Source organism: Orcinus orca, chromosome 12, assembly GCF_937001465.1.
Source record: "Orcinus orca chromosome 12, mOrcOrc1.1, whole genome shotgun sequence".
NCBI classification, from domain to species: domain Eukaryota; kingdom Metazoa; phylum Chordata; class Mammalia; order Artiodactyla; family Delphinidae; genus Orcinus; species Orcinus orca.
Genome location: NC_064570.1, coordinates 81496361 through 81509715, shown reverse-complemented (window position 1 = coordinate 81509715; position 13355 = coordinate 81496361). Strand labels below are relative to the sequence as shown.

The window sequence follows — 13355 nt, the reverse complement described above, 5'->3', positions numbered from 1 at the left end:
AACGCTTCCAAAATACAGCAGAGGGAGGAACACTCCCAAACTCATTCTACGAGGCCACCATCACCCTGATACCAAAAACAGACAAAGATAACTACAAAAAATGAAAATTACAGACCAATATCACTGATGAATATAGATGCAAAAATCCTCAATAAAATACTAGCAAACAGAATCCAACAACACATTAAAAGGATCATACACCATGATCAACTGGGATTTATCCCAGGGATGCAAGGATTCTTCAATATACGCAAATCAATCAGTGTGATACACCATATTAACAAAGTGAGGAATAAAAACCGTATGATCATCTCAGTGGTTGCAGAAAAAGCTTTTCACAAAATTCAACACCCATTTATGATAAAAAGTCTCCAGAAAGTGGGTATAGAGGGAACCTACCTCAACATAATAAAGGCCATATATGACAAACCCACAGCAAACATCATTCTCAATGGTGAAAACCTGAAAACATTTCCTCTAAGATCAGGAACAAGACAGGGATGTCCACTCTCGCCACTGTTATTCAGCATAGTTTTGAAAGTCCTAGCCACGGCAACCAGAGAAGAAAAAGAAATAAAAGGAATACAAATTGGAAAAGAGGAAGTAAAACTGTCACTGTTTGCAGATGACATGATACTATACATAGAGAATCCTAAAGATGCCACCAGAAAACTACTAGAGTTTATCATTGAATTTGATAAAGTTGCAGGATACAAAATTAATGCACAGAAATCTCTTGCATTCCTACACACTGATGATGAAACATCTGAAAGAGAAATTAAGGAAACACTCCCATTTACCATTGCAACAGAAAGAATAAAATACCTAGGGAGGCAAAAGACCTGTATGCAGAAAACTGTAAGATACTGATGAAAGAAATTAAAGATGATACAAACAGATGGAGAGGCATACTATGTTCTTGGACTGGAAGAATCAATATTTTGAAAATGACTCTACTACCCAAAGCATTCTACAGATTCAATGCAATCCCTGTCAGATTACCAATGGCATTTTTTACGGAACTAGAACAAAAAATCTTAAAATTTGTCTGGAGACACAAAAGACCCAGAATAGCCAAAGCAGTCTTGAGGGAAAAAAACGGAGCTGTAGGAATCAGACTCCCTGACTTCAGACTATACTACAAAGCTACAGTAATGAAGACAATATGGTACTGGCACAAAAACAGAAATATACATCAGTGGAACAGGATAGAAAGCTCAGAGTTAGACCCACGCACCTATGGTCAACTAATCTATGACAAAGGAGGCAAGGATATACAATGGAGAAAAGACAGTCTCTTCAGTAAGTGGTGCTGGGAACACTGGACAGCCACATGTAAAAGCTACACCCCCGAACACCATACACAAAAATAAACTCAAAATGGATGAAAGACCTAAATGTAAGACTGGACACTATAAAACTCTCAGAGGAAAACATAGGAAGAACACTCTTTGACATAAATCACAGCAAGATCTTTTTTGATCCACCTCCTAGAGTAATGAAAATAAAAACAAAAATAAACAAATGGGACCTAATGAAACTTAAAAGCTTTTGCAAAGCAAAGGAAACTACAAACAAGACGAAAAGACAACCCTCAGAACGGGAGAAAATATTTGCAAACAAATCAACAAAGGATTAATCTGCAGAATATATAAACAGCTCATGCAGCTCAATATTAAAGAAACCAAACGACCCAATCCAAAAATGGGCAGATTAGACATTTCTCCAAAGAAGCCATACAGATGGCCAAGAAGCACATGAAAAGCTGCTCAACATCACTAATTATTAGAGAAATGCAAATCAAAACTACAATGAGGTATCACCTCACACCAGTTAGAATGGGCATCATCAGAAAATCTACAGACAACAGATGCTGGAGAAGGTGTGGAGAAAAGGGAACCCTCTTGCACTGTTGGTGGGAATGTAAATTGATACAGCCACTATGGAGAACAGTATGGAGGTTCCTTACAAAACTAAAAATAGAATTACCATATGACCCAGCAATCGCACTACTGGGCATATACCCAGAGAAAACCATAATTCAAAAAGACACATGCACCCCAATGTTCACTGCAGCACTATTTACAATAGCCAGGTCATTGAAGCAACCTAAATGTCCATCGACAGAGGAATGGATAAAGAACATGTGGTACATATATACAATGGAATATTACCCAGCCATTAAAGGGAATGAAATAGTGCCATTTGCAGAGCCGTGGATGGACCTAGAGACTGCAATGCAGAGTGAGCTAAGTCAGAAATAGAAAAACAAATATCGTACATTAACACATATATGTGGAACCTAGAAAAATGGTACAGATGAAGGAGTTCACAGGGCAGAAATAGAGACACAGATGTAGAGAACAAATGTACATACACCAAGCAGGGACAGTGGTGGGGCGGGGGTGTGGGATGAACTGGGAGATTGGGATTGACATGTATACACTAATAGGTATAAAATGGATAACTAATAAGAACCTGCTGTATAAAAAAATAAATTCAAAACAAGAAACATTTGTTCAGTGAACATTTGTGAGGTGCCTTCTTTCTTCAAGGCAACATAGATAATATATCACATATTTGGACTCTGCACTACAGATTAGAATCTAACCTGGATGAGCATGTATAAAATTATTATAGTAAATATTATAATAATATGTGATTAATATATTAAATTATAATAAATATAGTTATATTAATAACTACTTATTAAAATTATTATAGTAAGCATTGCTTAGCAATTTAAACAACCTATTAGGGTGAACATAGATAAAGGAACATTTAACTCTTTAAAGCACTATAAACACCCATTTTGAACCCTTAAAGCCTTTTTTTAACGTCCTAGTTAAATTTTGAATAGTTGATATTGCCAAATAAGTGGATTCTTTAAAGTTAGGGTACATACTCAAAACGTGTCTTACAGATATATATATACATATATATATATACCAAAGTATTAATATCTGTTACTCATATCCTGAGTTTGTAAATTTGACATTTTTTTCTGTGCCTGCCTTTTGCCCAGAATTAAGCTGTGCTGCCATCAGGTGGCAGTGATGCCTTAGTGATGGCCTCACAGTGCTGTGCCAGCCTTTTTCCTCACGGGTTGCCACTGCCCGGAAATCAGGGCAGGAGAAAGTTCAGACAGAGAGCCTCGTCTGGGAGCAGAGAGGAAAGGAAAGACTTTATGATAACAGGGAGTCTTAATGAAGAAGGGAAGGGATCAGTGGTTGGAGCACAAGTCTTGACACTTTTCTCAAGTCTTTATTTGAATCCCATGTGTATCACAGCCCAGCTATGTTGTCTTGCCTCACTTGTTAAATGAAGAAATATCCACTTCATAGGGTTTTTATATGGTTCAAATCAAAGAATGAAACTAAAGTGCTTAGCACGGAGCCTGGTAGGGAGGATGCTGTCCAGAAATGATGGTTCTTATTGTAGGGATCAGGGAAGGTGGGAAGGCAGGCCCAGCTGCAGCTGCAGGAATCCAGATGACTTCAGGCTGCATTTCTTTACACTTTACAGCCCTCGGGGAAAATACCTCTAACAGACAGGCAGGCAGGCAGGCAGGCAGATAACTTTTCCTCATGTCTCCCGTAGTGTTGGAGAGGAAGAAGGGGCCGTCAGCAGCATTTGAAGGTGAAAACAGTTGCATCCTTCCCACAGATGTTTCGTTGCCCCCGTCAACTTGTCCCTCTGAAGACCTAGTCTCACCAACTCAGGGAGACAAGCTTAGGAAGTCAGAAACTCAACTGGCTATAACTTGATGATGAATAAAATGTTTCTTCAATTCACTGTACATTTTTTTTTTTTTTTGGCTGCATTGGATCTTCATTGCTGCACGCAGGCTTTTCTCTAGTTGCGGTGAGCGGGGGCTACTGTTTGTTGCGGTGCATGGGCTTCTTGTGGTGACTTCTCTTGTTGGGGAGCATGGGCTCTAGGCGCACGGGCTTCAGTAGTTGTGGCACGTGGGCTCAGTAGTTATGGCTCACGGGCTCTAGAGCGCAGGCTCAGTAGTTGTGGTGCACGGGCTTAGTTGCTCCGCGTCAGGTGGGACCTTCCCAGACCAGGGCTGGAACCCGTGTCCACTGCATTGGCAGGCAGATTCTTAACCACTGCACCACTAGGGAAGCCCTGAGAAGTGTACAAATCTGTTTAATATAAGTTTTATGTGACAAGGTAGCCTTCATAAGGAAATGAAGACCCAAAGAAACAGACCTGAGTATTTTGTGATAGGCTTGATGAAGAGTTGACAGTTCATGAAGGAATACGATAGGTTAAGGAGTATGAAGTAATTGTAGTACCGAGGGAATTTATTAGCAAGGCCTGTTTGTAGGCTTCTTCTTGCCATTCCTTTGTTTTGGGAGATAAGAATGGACATTTCATTCCTCTGGGTATAGTGAGGGCACCTCTCACATGAAGGTTTTATGACCTGTTTTAGGGGAGAAGGGTTGGTGAGGAGGTCAGGGTGACTTTCCTGCTCTTCCTTTTCTTAAATTTCTTCACCTTAAGATATTCAGTATGCCAAGGTGCCATAATTTGGGGTAGCATGTCCAGAACCCCATCACCACCAGCCTCTCCTCTCTTTTTTAAAATACAAGGGGGAGCGTATAATACATAATTTTCTGCATTTGGCTTTTAAAATATTTGACTCTTTTTTTGAATATGTTTTTTTTGGCTGCGTTGAGTCTTTGCTGCTGCCCGCAGGCTTTCTCTAGTGGTGGTGAGCGGGAGCTACTCTTCGTTGCAGTGAGCGGGCATCTCATTGCAGTGGCTTCTCTTACTGTGGAGCACGGGCTGTAGGCGTGCAGGTTTCAGTAGTTGCAGCACGCTGGCTCAGTAGTTGGGGCACATGGGCCCTAGAGCATGCGGGCTTCAGCAGTTGTGGCACATGGGCTCAGCAGTTGCAGCGCGAGGGCTCTAGGCCATGTGGGCTTCAGTAGTTGTGGTGCGGGCTTGAGTAGTTATGGCTTGCAGGCTCTAGAGCGCAGGCTCAGTAGTTGTGGCACACAGGCTTAGTTGCTCCGTGACATGTGGGATCTTCCCAGACCAGGGCTCGAACCCATGTCCCCTGCATTGGCAGGTGGATTCTTAACCACTGCGCCACCAGGGAAGCCCCTCATTGTACATTTAAAACCAAAGACCCCTAAGTTTTACTTCCCTTTAGAAAAAAATCTTAGGTGTAATATAATTCCAAGATATAATATCATTTCTCTCTCCTCCATGTACCCTTCAAACAAAATATCTTTTCCATCCCCTTACTGTTGCTCCAGTGCTGACAAAGCCTTTTCCTGCATAGTTAGAAATGAAAGGGTCAGAATACAAATATGATGGAAGAAATATTCAACTACATTTGACCAGTATTTACCAAGTACTTGCTTCTGTAACATACTAAGACATATTTTGGGGGGATAGCAAAGATCATCCAAAACACAGTTCCTACTCTAATGTGTTCCTACACATTAGGAGGGGAGACAGTTCACATATACAATTATTTTAAGAAAAAATGTGGTGAATGCTACAGTGGTAATTGTAATAGCTTATATTTATAGACACTTTCCAGATTAAAAACTGCTATCAAATACATTATCTTGTTTATTCTTTGCAATAACCCCCTATGAAGAATAAGTATTAAGTGTAATTGAAAAGGAGTCATCGAGGCTCCAAGGTGAAATGCCGAAGGTCACAGAGCCAGCGAGTCCACCATCAGCTCAGCTGGTGTGTACTGGGATGCCTGGCACACAGCACCAGGGAGTTCTAGCTGATCCCACCATTCTTCTGTGCACTGGGTGCTGTTCTTGGTGTGGGGATGTAGTGGTAAATAAGACAGACAGAATCCCCATCTTCAAGGAGGATGAATGGTGGATCCATAGTGTAAAACGAAATTTCTTACCTACATTCTACTCTTTCTTTTAACTCTTGCGGTAAGTACCAAAATACAGTGCTTTGGCCACCCTGAGGAGGGAGAGTAATTCTCACAGGGATGGTTATGGAGGGCCTCGCAAAGGGGGTTTCTTTCCCTGCCACCCAGTTCCTGATTGACTTTTTAAATGTGCCATGTTATTCATACTCCCTTTTGGGATTTTCCAGGTGCGCAGATTTTCTGAGGCATTCTTTTGTTTTGAGCATCCGAGAGAAGCTGCCATTGCATACCAGGAACTTCAGTGAGTAGCATAAATCCAAAATTCAAATGATTCTATTTCCTTTTACATAAGATATCATCTCAGAATTTATCAGTGACAGAATATACAATATTTACAATGAAAGAAATTAGGAGAATGTGAAGTTTAGAAAGCTCCTGTTTAGTCAAATTGCATTTAATCTTATGCATTCCTTCACTAAAGACCCCGCCCTTACATAAAGAAGTGTACTGTGCCGTTACCCCTCCCCACACAGATCTACCCCACCCTTGGGAGTCCCACGCAGCCCTGGCTCCAGCCTTTCATTTGGCCGTCTTGTTGTATTTTTATCTTCACAGGTCAGAATCTCTTACATTTATCATTATGTATTACATATTTTCACAGGTAGTCTGACTGACACTTCCTGCTGTTATGTAAAAGATTTACAATTCAAATATCCTGAGTAGATGCCTTCCACTTTCCCTACTGAGTACATTTAGATCTGGTTTTCTTTGGCTTTAAAGAATATTTTGAGGACATTATGTTGAGTGAAAGAAGTCAGACATAAAAGAGTAAAGAATATATGACTCTGTTTATATGAAGTTCTGGAACACATAAGCCTAAGGTGGAGCAAGTCAGAAGAGTGGGTGTCTTGGTGTCGACTTGGGCTGGGAGTTTGCCTGGAAAGACGTGAGAGTACTCTCTGGACAGGTGGAAAATGTTCTGTATCGTGTGTCCGTTTGTCAGAATCGTGCCGCCAAGATTTGTTTGTTTCAGTGCATGTGAAGTATATGCCCCAACAGACAACTCTCAATAATCATAGGGTGTGTAGGTAGGCAGTGAGTGGAGATACAGACAAAGCAAGAAGGGAAAACGTTTGTTGATGGGGCTTATGGTGCTGTTCTGTGTACTTTGATTTGTTTCAAATTTTCCGTAAGAAAGTTTTTTTAAAAAAACTATTTTGCATTAGAAAGCTATATACCTTTTTTAAAATAGCTGTTAATTGTATTCATCAGTACATGTTAACTTTTTTTTTCAACATTATCATCAAATCGTTAGCAGGCATTTGAGCTTTTGGTCTTTCTCCTCTATGCTATTCTCAGCTAATTAGGATGTTCAGACATTAAGCACAGAAGACTCACTTTGAAATGACATTTAAAAGTATAGAAGAGTATAATAGAAATTAAATAACTTATCAGTAAACAATAATTTTATTAGTAATTTTTGTCAACAAACCATAATTTTCATCGTACCAGTTTTTATCTCTGACCAAGGAGCTCTTTCGTAAGGAGGTTGTCTTGAGGAGGGGTGGTCCTGGAGAGACGATGAGGTGAAATTGGTGTGATTGTCTAGATTGCAGTCTGACGTAAGACATGTTTTTCAGTGCTCAGAGTCACCTCCAGATGTGCACCGCTCTCAAAAACACTTCCTTCTGCAGCTCTCTCCCACCCCTGCCTATTGAGTGTAGTGAATTAGATGGAGATCTCAATTCATTACCTGTGATCTTTGAAGACAGGTATTTAGATGCAGTTACTGAAGGTAAGTGTAATCTAACTAAAATATGTAAGCTGTGTGTGTCATTTTCAGTATATTCTAATATACATAAAGCCATTCCTTAATGTGGGGCTGTTTTCCCCCCTCCAGTTTTATTTATTTTTGAGGATATTAGAAAGTTATAGCCAGAGAAAGTAGTCTTGATCATATGAGTTCTTATACCTCGTTTTAAACCTGAATTTCTTTTTCTTTGGATAAAAGACTTAGATGCACCCTGGATGGGAATTCAGAGTCTTCAGAGATCAGAGTCCAGTAGAATGGATAAATGTGAGACTGAAGAAAGCTCTCTAGCTGGACTTTCCAGCCCAGAGTTGAAAGTCAGACCTGCTGGGGCCTCCAGTTTTTGGTCTACAGAAGGTGAAAAGCAGCTAACAAAGTCTCTAAAAGGAAAGAATGAAGAATCAAATAAATCCAAGGTTAAGGTTACTAAGCTCATGAAAACAATGAAACCTGAAAACACAAAAAAATTAATAAAACAGAACTCTAAGGATTCTGTGGTTTTGGTAGGCTACAAATGTTTGAAAAGTACAGCATCAAATGATCTCTTTAAAAGCTTTGAAGGCAATCTTTCACATAGTCAGAAGGAAGGTCTGGACACCACAATATGTGGATATAATTTTGACCTAAAGACCTACATCAGACAGACAAGTCAAAAGGAAGCTAGCTATTTGCCAGCTAATACAGAGAGAACTGAACAAAAGTCTCCAGATATTGAAAATATGCAACCAGACCTGTTTGATCCTTTGAACTCTGGCAGCCTAAATCTTTGTGCAAATTTGTCCATTTCAGGTAAACTTGATATCTCCCAGGACGATAGTGAAATTGCACAAGTGGAACACAGTGTGGCATCCAGAAGTTCATCAGATGATTGCCATGATCATCAAACTGCCCCCACTTCGGGAGTTAGGACAATTGAAGTAAAGCCCTCTAATAAAGACCCTTTCGGTGGAGAGAAAATAACTGTTAAAATAGGACCTTGGACAGAGCTTCGACAAGATGAAGTCTTTGTGGATAGTTTACAACTACCCAACTTTGAGTCCTTAGACTCTAACGGTAAATCTAAATCTATAGAACTAACACTTGAAAAGGAAGCTTTGCAGGAAGCAAAGTGTCGTTCTGTTGGAGAATCATTAGCTAAGCTAAGAAGTAATCAACCTGCTTCTTCTACAAGAGAATATCATGTTGTAGTGAGTGGAGACTCAATTAAGTTACCAGATATTAGTGCCACATGTGCCTCATCTCGGTTCTCAGATTCAGGTGTGGAAAGTGAACCAAGCTCTGTTGCAACACATCCAAACCCTGACCTAGTCTTTGAAACTGTACAAGGGCAAGGTCTTTCCAATAACGAAAGGTTATTTCCTCAGCTTTTGATGAAGCCGGATCATAATGTAAAGTTTTCAGTAGGCAGCCACTGTACTGAGAGCACAAGTGCTTTCAGTGAGATCCAGTCATCCTTAACGTCCATAAACTCTCTGCCTTCTGACGATGAGCTGTCACCTGATGAAAATCCTAAGAAATCTGTTGTACCTGAATGCCACCTAAGCGATAGCAGAACCGTGTTGAATCTAGGAACAATTGATGTGCCAAAGTGTGACGATAGGAAGAAGTCAAGTATTATCTTGCAACAGCAGAGTGTCGTGTTTTCAGGGCATTTGGACAATGAAATGATAGCAATACATTCCTTAAATTCAAACACTAAAGACCCTTTACAATTTGTTTTTTCAGACGAAGGTACTTCCAGTGATGTGAAAAGTAGTTGCAGCTCCAAACCTAACTTGGACACTTCGTGTAAAGACTCCCAGAGCCCTGATAAATCTAGTGACCCTGCAGGGACCGCAGTTCCGTTAAGTTCAGGACTGGTTTGTTCAGGCATCCCTTGTGTCGTTTCAGGTTCCATTTCTACCAGGACAGACGTCAGTGAAGATAGAACTGTGAAAAGAAAAAATAGCGATGCGTTAAATCTCAAACAAATGTATTCAGAAGCCCCTACGGTTAAAGATGAAACACACCTGGGTACAGGTGACCCTTTTTCAGCCAGTCCTGATATGGTAAAGCAAGGGCTTGTGGAAAATTATTTTGGCTGTCAGAGCAGTACAGATACTTCTGACACGTGTACTATTAGCTACAGCAATTCAGTTAGCCCTCAGAAGGAAGCTTCTGACAAAGAAATTAGTCACCTTCAGCAGGACCAGGATAAAGAGGAGGAGGAAGAAGAGCAGGACCAGCAAATGGTTCAAAACGGGTATCATGGGGAGACAGATGACCCCGCCCCAGGTGGGGCGGCACGTGCTCACTGGGCAGACCGAGGCGCCCCAGGAGGAGAAGGGTCTATCAAATCCGGAAGGATTAGCACTGACCATCTGAGGGATGGTATAACCGTGCCTACTGTCTGTACCTCCGGCTGTCTGTCCTTCCCATCTGCACCACGAGAGTCTCCTTGCAGTGTTAAGTATTCTTCTAAGAGTAAATGTGATGCCATTACAAAGCAGCCAAGCAGCGCTTCTTACAACTTCACCTCATCACTGTCCTGGTATGAAAATTCACCAAAACCTCAAATACAAGCGTAAGTAATGGAGCACAATAGCACGTGCTACTAAAGAGAGAGAGAGAGAACATATATGTATATTTCTCCAGTAACATACATATTTCACGTTCTCTGGTTTCTGTAATACAGAAAGTGCTTCTTCGACTAGCTGTCTGAAATGGAGCAGTGAACTCACTATGCTCTTTGACAGACAGACCTGCAGTTCCCAGTATGATTGTCCTGTTCTGTAGGCTCGACTTGCCTGATACAGATTTTCCATTGGTAACTTTATGGTAGAAGTATGGCATAACTGAGACTAAAACCCTTTTTTTCCCATCAATACCTCATCTCTCCCCTGGTTAACTCCTAGACAAAAGTTAGGTTTTATATCTAGCAAATAAGGACAATATTAGATAATTGCTAGAAACTTCCTAAAGCCTACCAGACTTAGATTGCCTCAGCTAAGTCAGTGTTTCCAGAATTGGGATTTCATGGGCCCGTAAAAAATCCAGAAAATTTTGAGCATGACATAGGTTTACTAGCATGGCACTGGTTTTCTACTACCTTAGTCCAGATGGAATTATAATCCCTGGAATAAAATGTCTGGGCATATCTACTGTAGGTTTTTTAAGTTCCCAGATCATTCTGATGTATACACATAAGTAAGACCCATGGTGCCCACACCTAGTGAACCCAGCAAGGTGAGAACAGCCCATTGAAGACTTGTAATGTGCCGGGAAGCTGAAGGTTGCATCACCTCCTGGGTACCTCAGACTCTTCTGAGTCATTAGTGCAAGCAGTGGTCTGTATTCTTCACCCAGTGTGTCCTGCTCAGTTTAGTGTTCATCAGCTTCTTGGAGTTTTACTTTTATCAGTTCAAATGATCTAATGTTACGATAGTTAATAATCTTTGATGTTCTCAGTCCCCAAGTTGATTAGAAATGTCACTTATTCTATCAGTAAATGAGTGTATGCCACCAATTTTATTTAATCACATCCCCCTCTTAGTTCTGTTCCTTCTTATTGGTATTTTTAGAGAAAAATACAAATAACCTCATCTACTAAATACTATACCTACCATTCTCACTGCTACACTGTGTAGAATATCTCCTTCTTTGCCTTTTATATAAGATTAAAAAGGAGCAAAGAGGGTAAGATTTGATCACAGGGTCAGCATCAGACTGTCCTCTGTGCAGTACTTCTCCCGTCTTTTCTATGCATACAGTATAAAATTCAGCAGAAAGCATAACTCCATTCCCAGTGTTTTCTTAGTGGATTTCAAGTTTAAAAGAATATTTTTAAGTGATGTCAGGCTTTAAATACTCATTGTATTTGATCAGAATATGTACTAAGAAATAGTAAAAAAAAAAAAAAAAAGTACTCTCTGATTGCTAAATCATTTAGGTGAGCCCACATATTTTCATTATTTAAAATCAAATATTTCTGGGTTTCCTCTTCTGCAGTTCTCTAAATGCCTCAGATTATCTTTTGGGTTCTAAAAACTGAATATAATACTTAGTAACGAATGTCTTTTACACTGTTTTGCTTCAGCTTCCTTCAGGCGAAAGAAGAATTGAAGCACCTTAAGCTCCCCGGGTTCATGTACAGCGATGTCCCTCTTCTGGCGTCCTCAGTGCCCTATTTCTGTGTGGAAGAGGAGGAAGAGGGTTGTTCCGAAGGCGGAGTCCATCTCATTGTGTGTGTGCACGGCCTGGACGGTACGTAACGTCTGCACATGTAACCCGTAGCATCTCAGTCTTTTCTTTTCCTAGTAGATCTCATTTAGTTTTATTTTAATCTTTGACCTGAAAAAAGATTTCTGAATTGCTGATATTAATTAAATCTTAAATACTCTCTAAAACAGAGATGTGCTTAATTTTGCTGAGTATAATATTAGATTTCTTTGTAAAGTAAATTTTCCATGGAATTGACATCCACACGCCAACATTTTATTTATTTTAACTTCGGATTTTTCTGTCTTCTCTCTTTTTATTATTTTTGTCAGCTGTCACCTCGTGGCAATCATTTTGTCTCCCTTTGATCATCTTTCTGCTTCCCTTTTAGCTTGCTGCTTTAAACCTTATGGACAAGAAAAATCAATACCTAAGAATTAAAGATTCACTGATTAATCAGGGTATAACTTAACTTCTTAATACCTTGTTTCACTGCTGTGGTTTTGTGACAGCTGTTTCGGTTACTCAACAGCCTATTTTTCTTGGTTAGGAGCTATGTTAGAAGACACCAAATATCTGTGGACTAGCAGACTACTTCTGTGTTATAAGGTGATTCTGTAGCAACAAATTAACAAAAGATTTTATGGATTATAAAAATGCTAAACACAGGTCTGAGCTAGTTAATTCTTATGAAATTGGGGATTTTTCTTTAAGAAAAACAAAACCGTGACTCAAGGAATAAAAGATCTCTAATACTAACCTCTTTCCCCCCACTAATAAAATTTTCAAAGAATTATCCTCCAAGAAAGGCTTCTTGGCCCAGTAGAATCTCTGGTAAATTCCTCTTTGAAATCTTCAAGAAACACACTATCCCATGTTATAGGGAGGAAGACAGACACACTGCTGGGGGGACGGGGGCGGTGGCGAGAGCATCAATGCGACCAGACCTCTGAAGAGACAGGCTGTTGGAGACCATTGCCAGCTGATGGAAATCTGCTGTGAAATAGACACTGAGGATTCTGGTTCTCAGGGCCTTGTCTCTTCACAGCTGGCATAGGCCTACGCTTGTCCCCAAGAAGTGTAACAGAGTATGAGGGTGCGCATTGTACCTTTTGCTTTATCTCGTCCCTTAGGTATAACTTTGATTTTCTTCATTTTCTAGGTAACAGTGCAGATCTCCGGTTAGTAAAAACGTACATTGAACTTGGACTGCCTGGGGAAAGAATTGATTTTCTTATGTCTGAGAGAAATCAGGTACAGATAGCTGTGTTTTCGGTGGAAGCACACATTTTTCTACCAGTTTCTACCTAAATATTTGCTGACTGCAAAATGCCTGTAGTAGTAGATATAGTTTTTCTGACTTCTATGAAGTTTAAGAATTAATGCGTAGCCTAAGGAAGTAGAAGTGATTTACAGTTTGATTTATGAGCTTTTTACATGTGCAAAATTCCTAGAATTTCACATTCTGTGCAAATATTTTAATTA

The 13355-nt window shown here is 40.1% G+C and overlaps 1 protein-coding gene across 17 annotated transcripts in view; it reads left to right on the top strand.

Moving 5' to 3' along the window:
* FAM135A (family with sequence similarity 135 member A) overlaps nucleotides 1-13355 on the top strand; it is a 123645-nt gene that overhangs the window by 86538 nt on the left and 23752 nt on the right. For 9 of the 17 annotated variants that reach the window (XM_033428700.2, XM_033428701.2, XM_033428702.2 and 6 more), the window contains 5 exons: nucleotides 6091-6164; nucleotides 7504-7658; nucleotides 7875-10236; nucleotides 11749-11915; nucleotides 13033-13124. In XM_033428700.2, the coding sequence (XP_033284591.1) occupies nucleotides 6091-6164; nucleotides 7504-7658; nucleotides 7875-10236; nucleotides 11749-11915; nucleotides 13033-13124 (2850 nt within the window). The remainder of the gene's footprint in view (nucleotides 1-6090; nucleotides 6165-7503; nucleotides 7659-7874; nucleotides 10237-11748; nucleotides 11916-13032; nucleotides 13125-13355) is intronic. The other 8 variants (XM_033428712.2, XM_033428711.2, XM_033428703.2 and 5 more) reach the window with 6 other exon arrangements.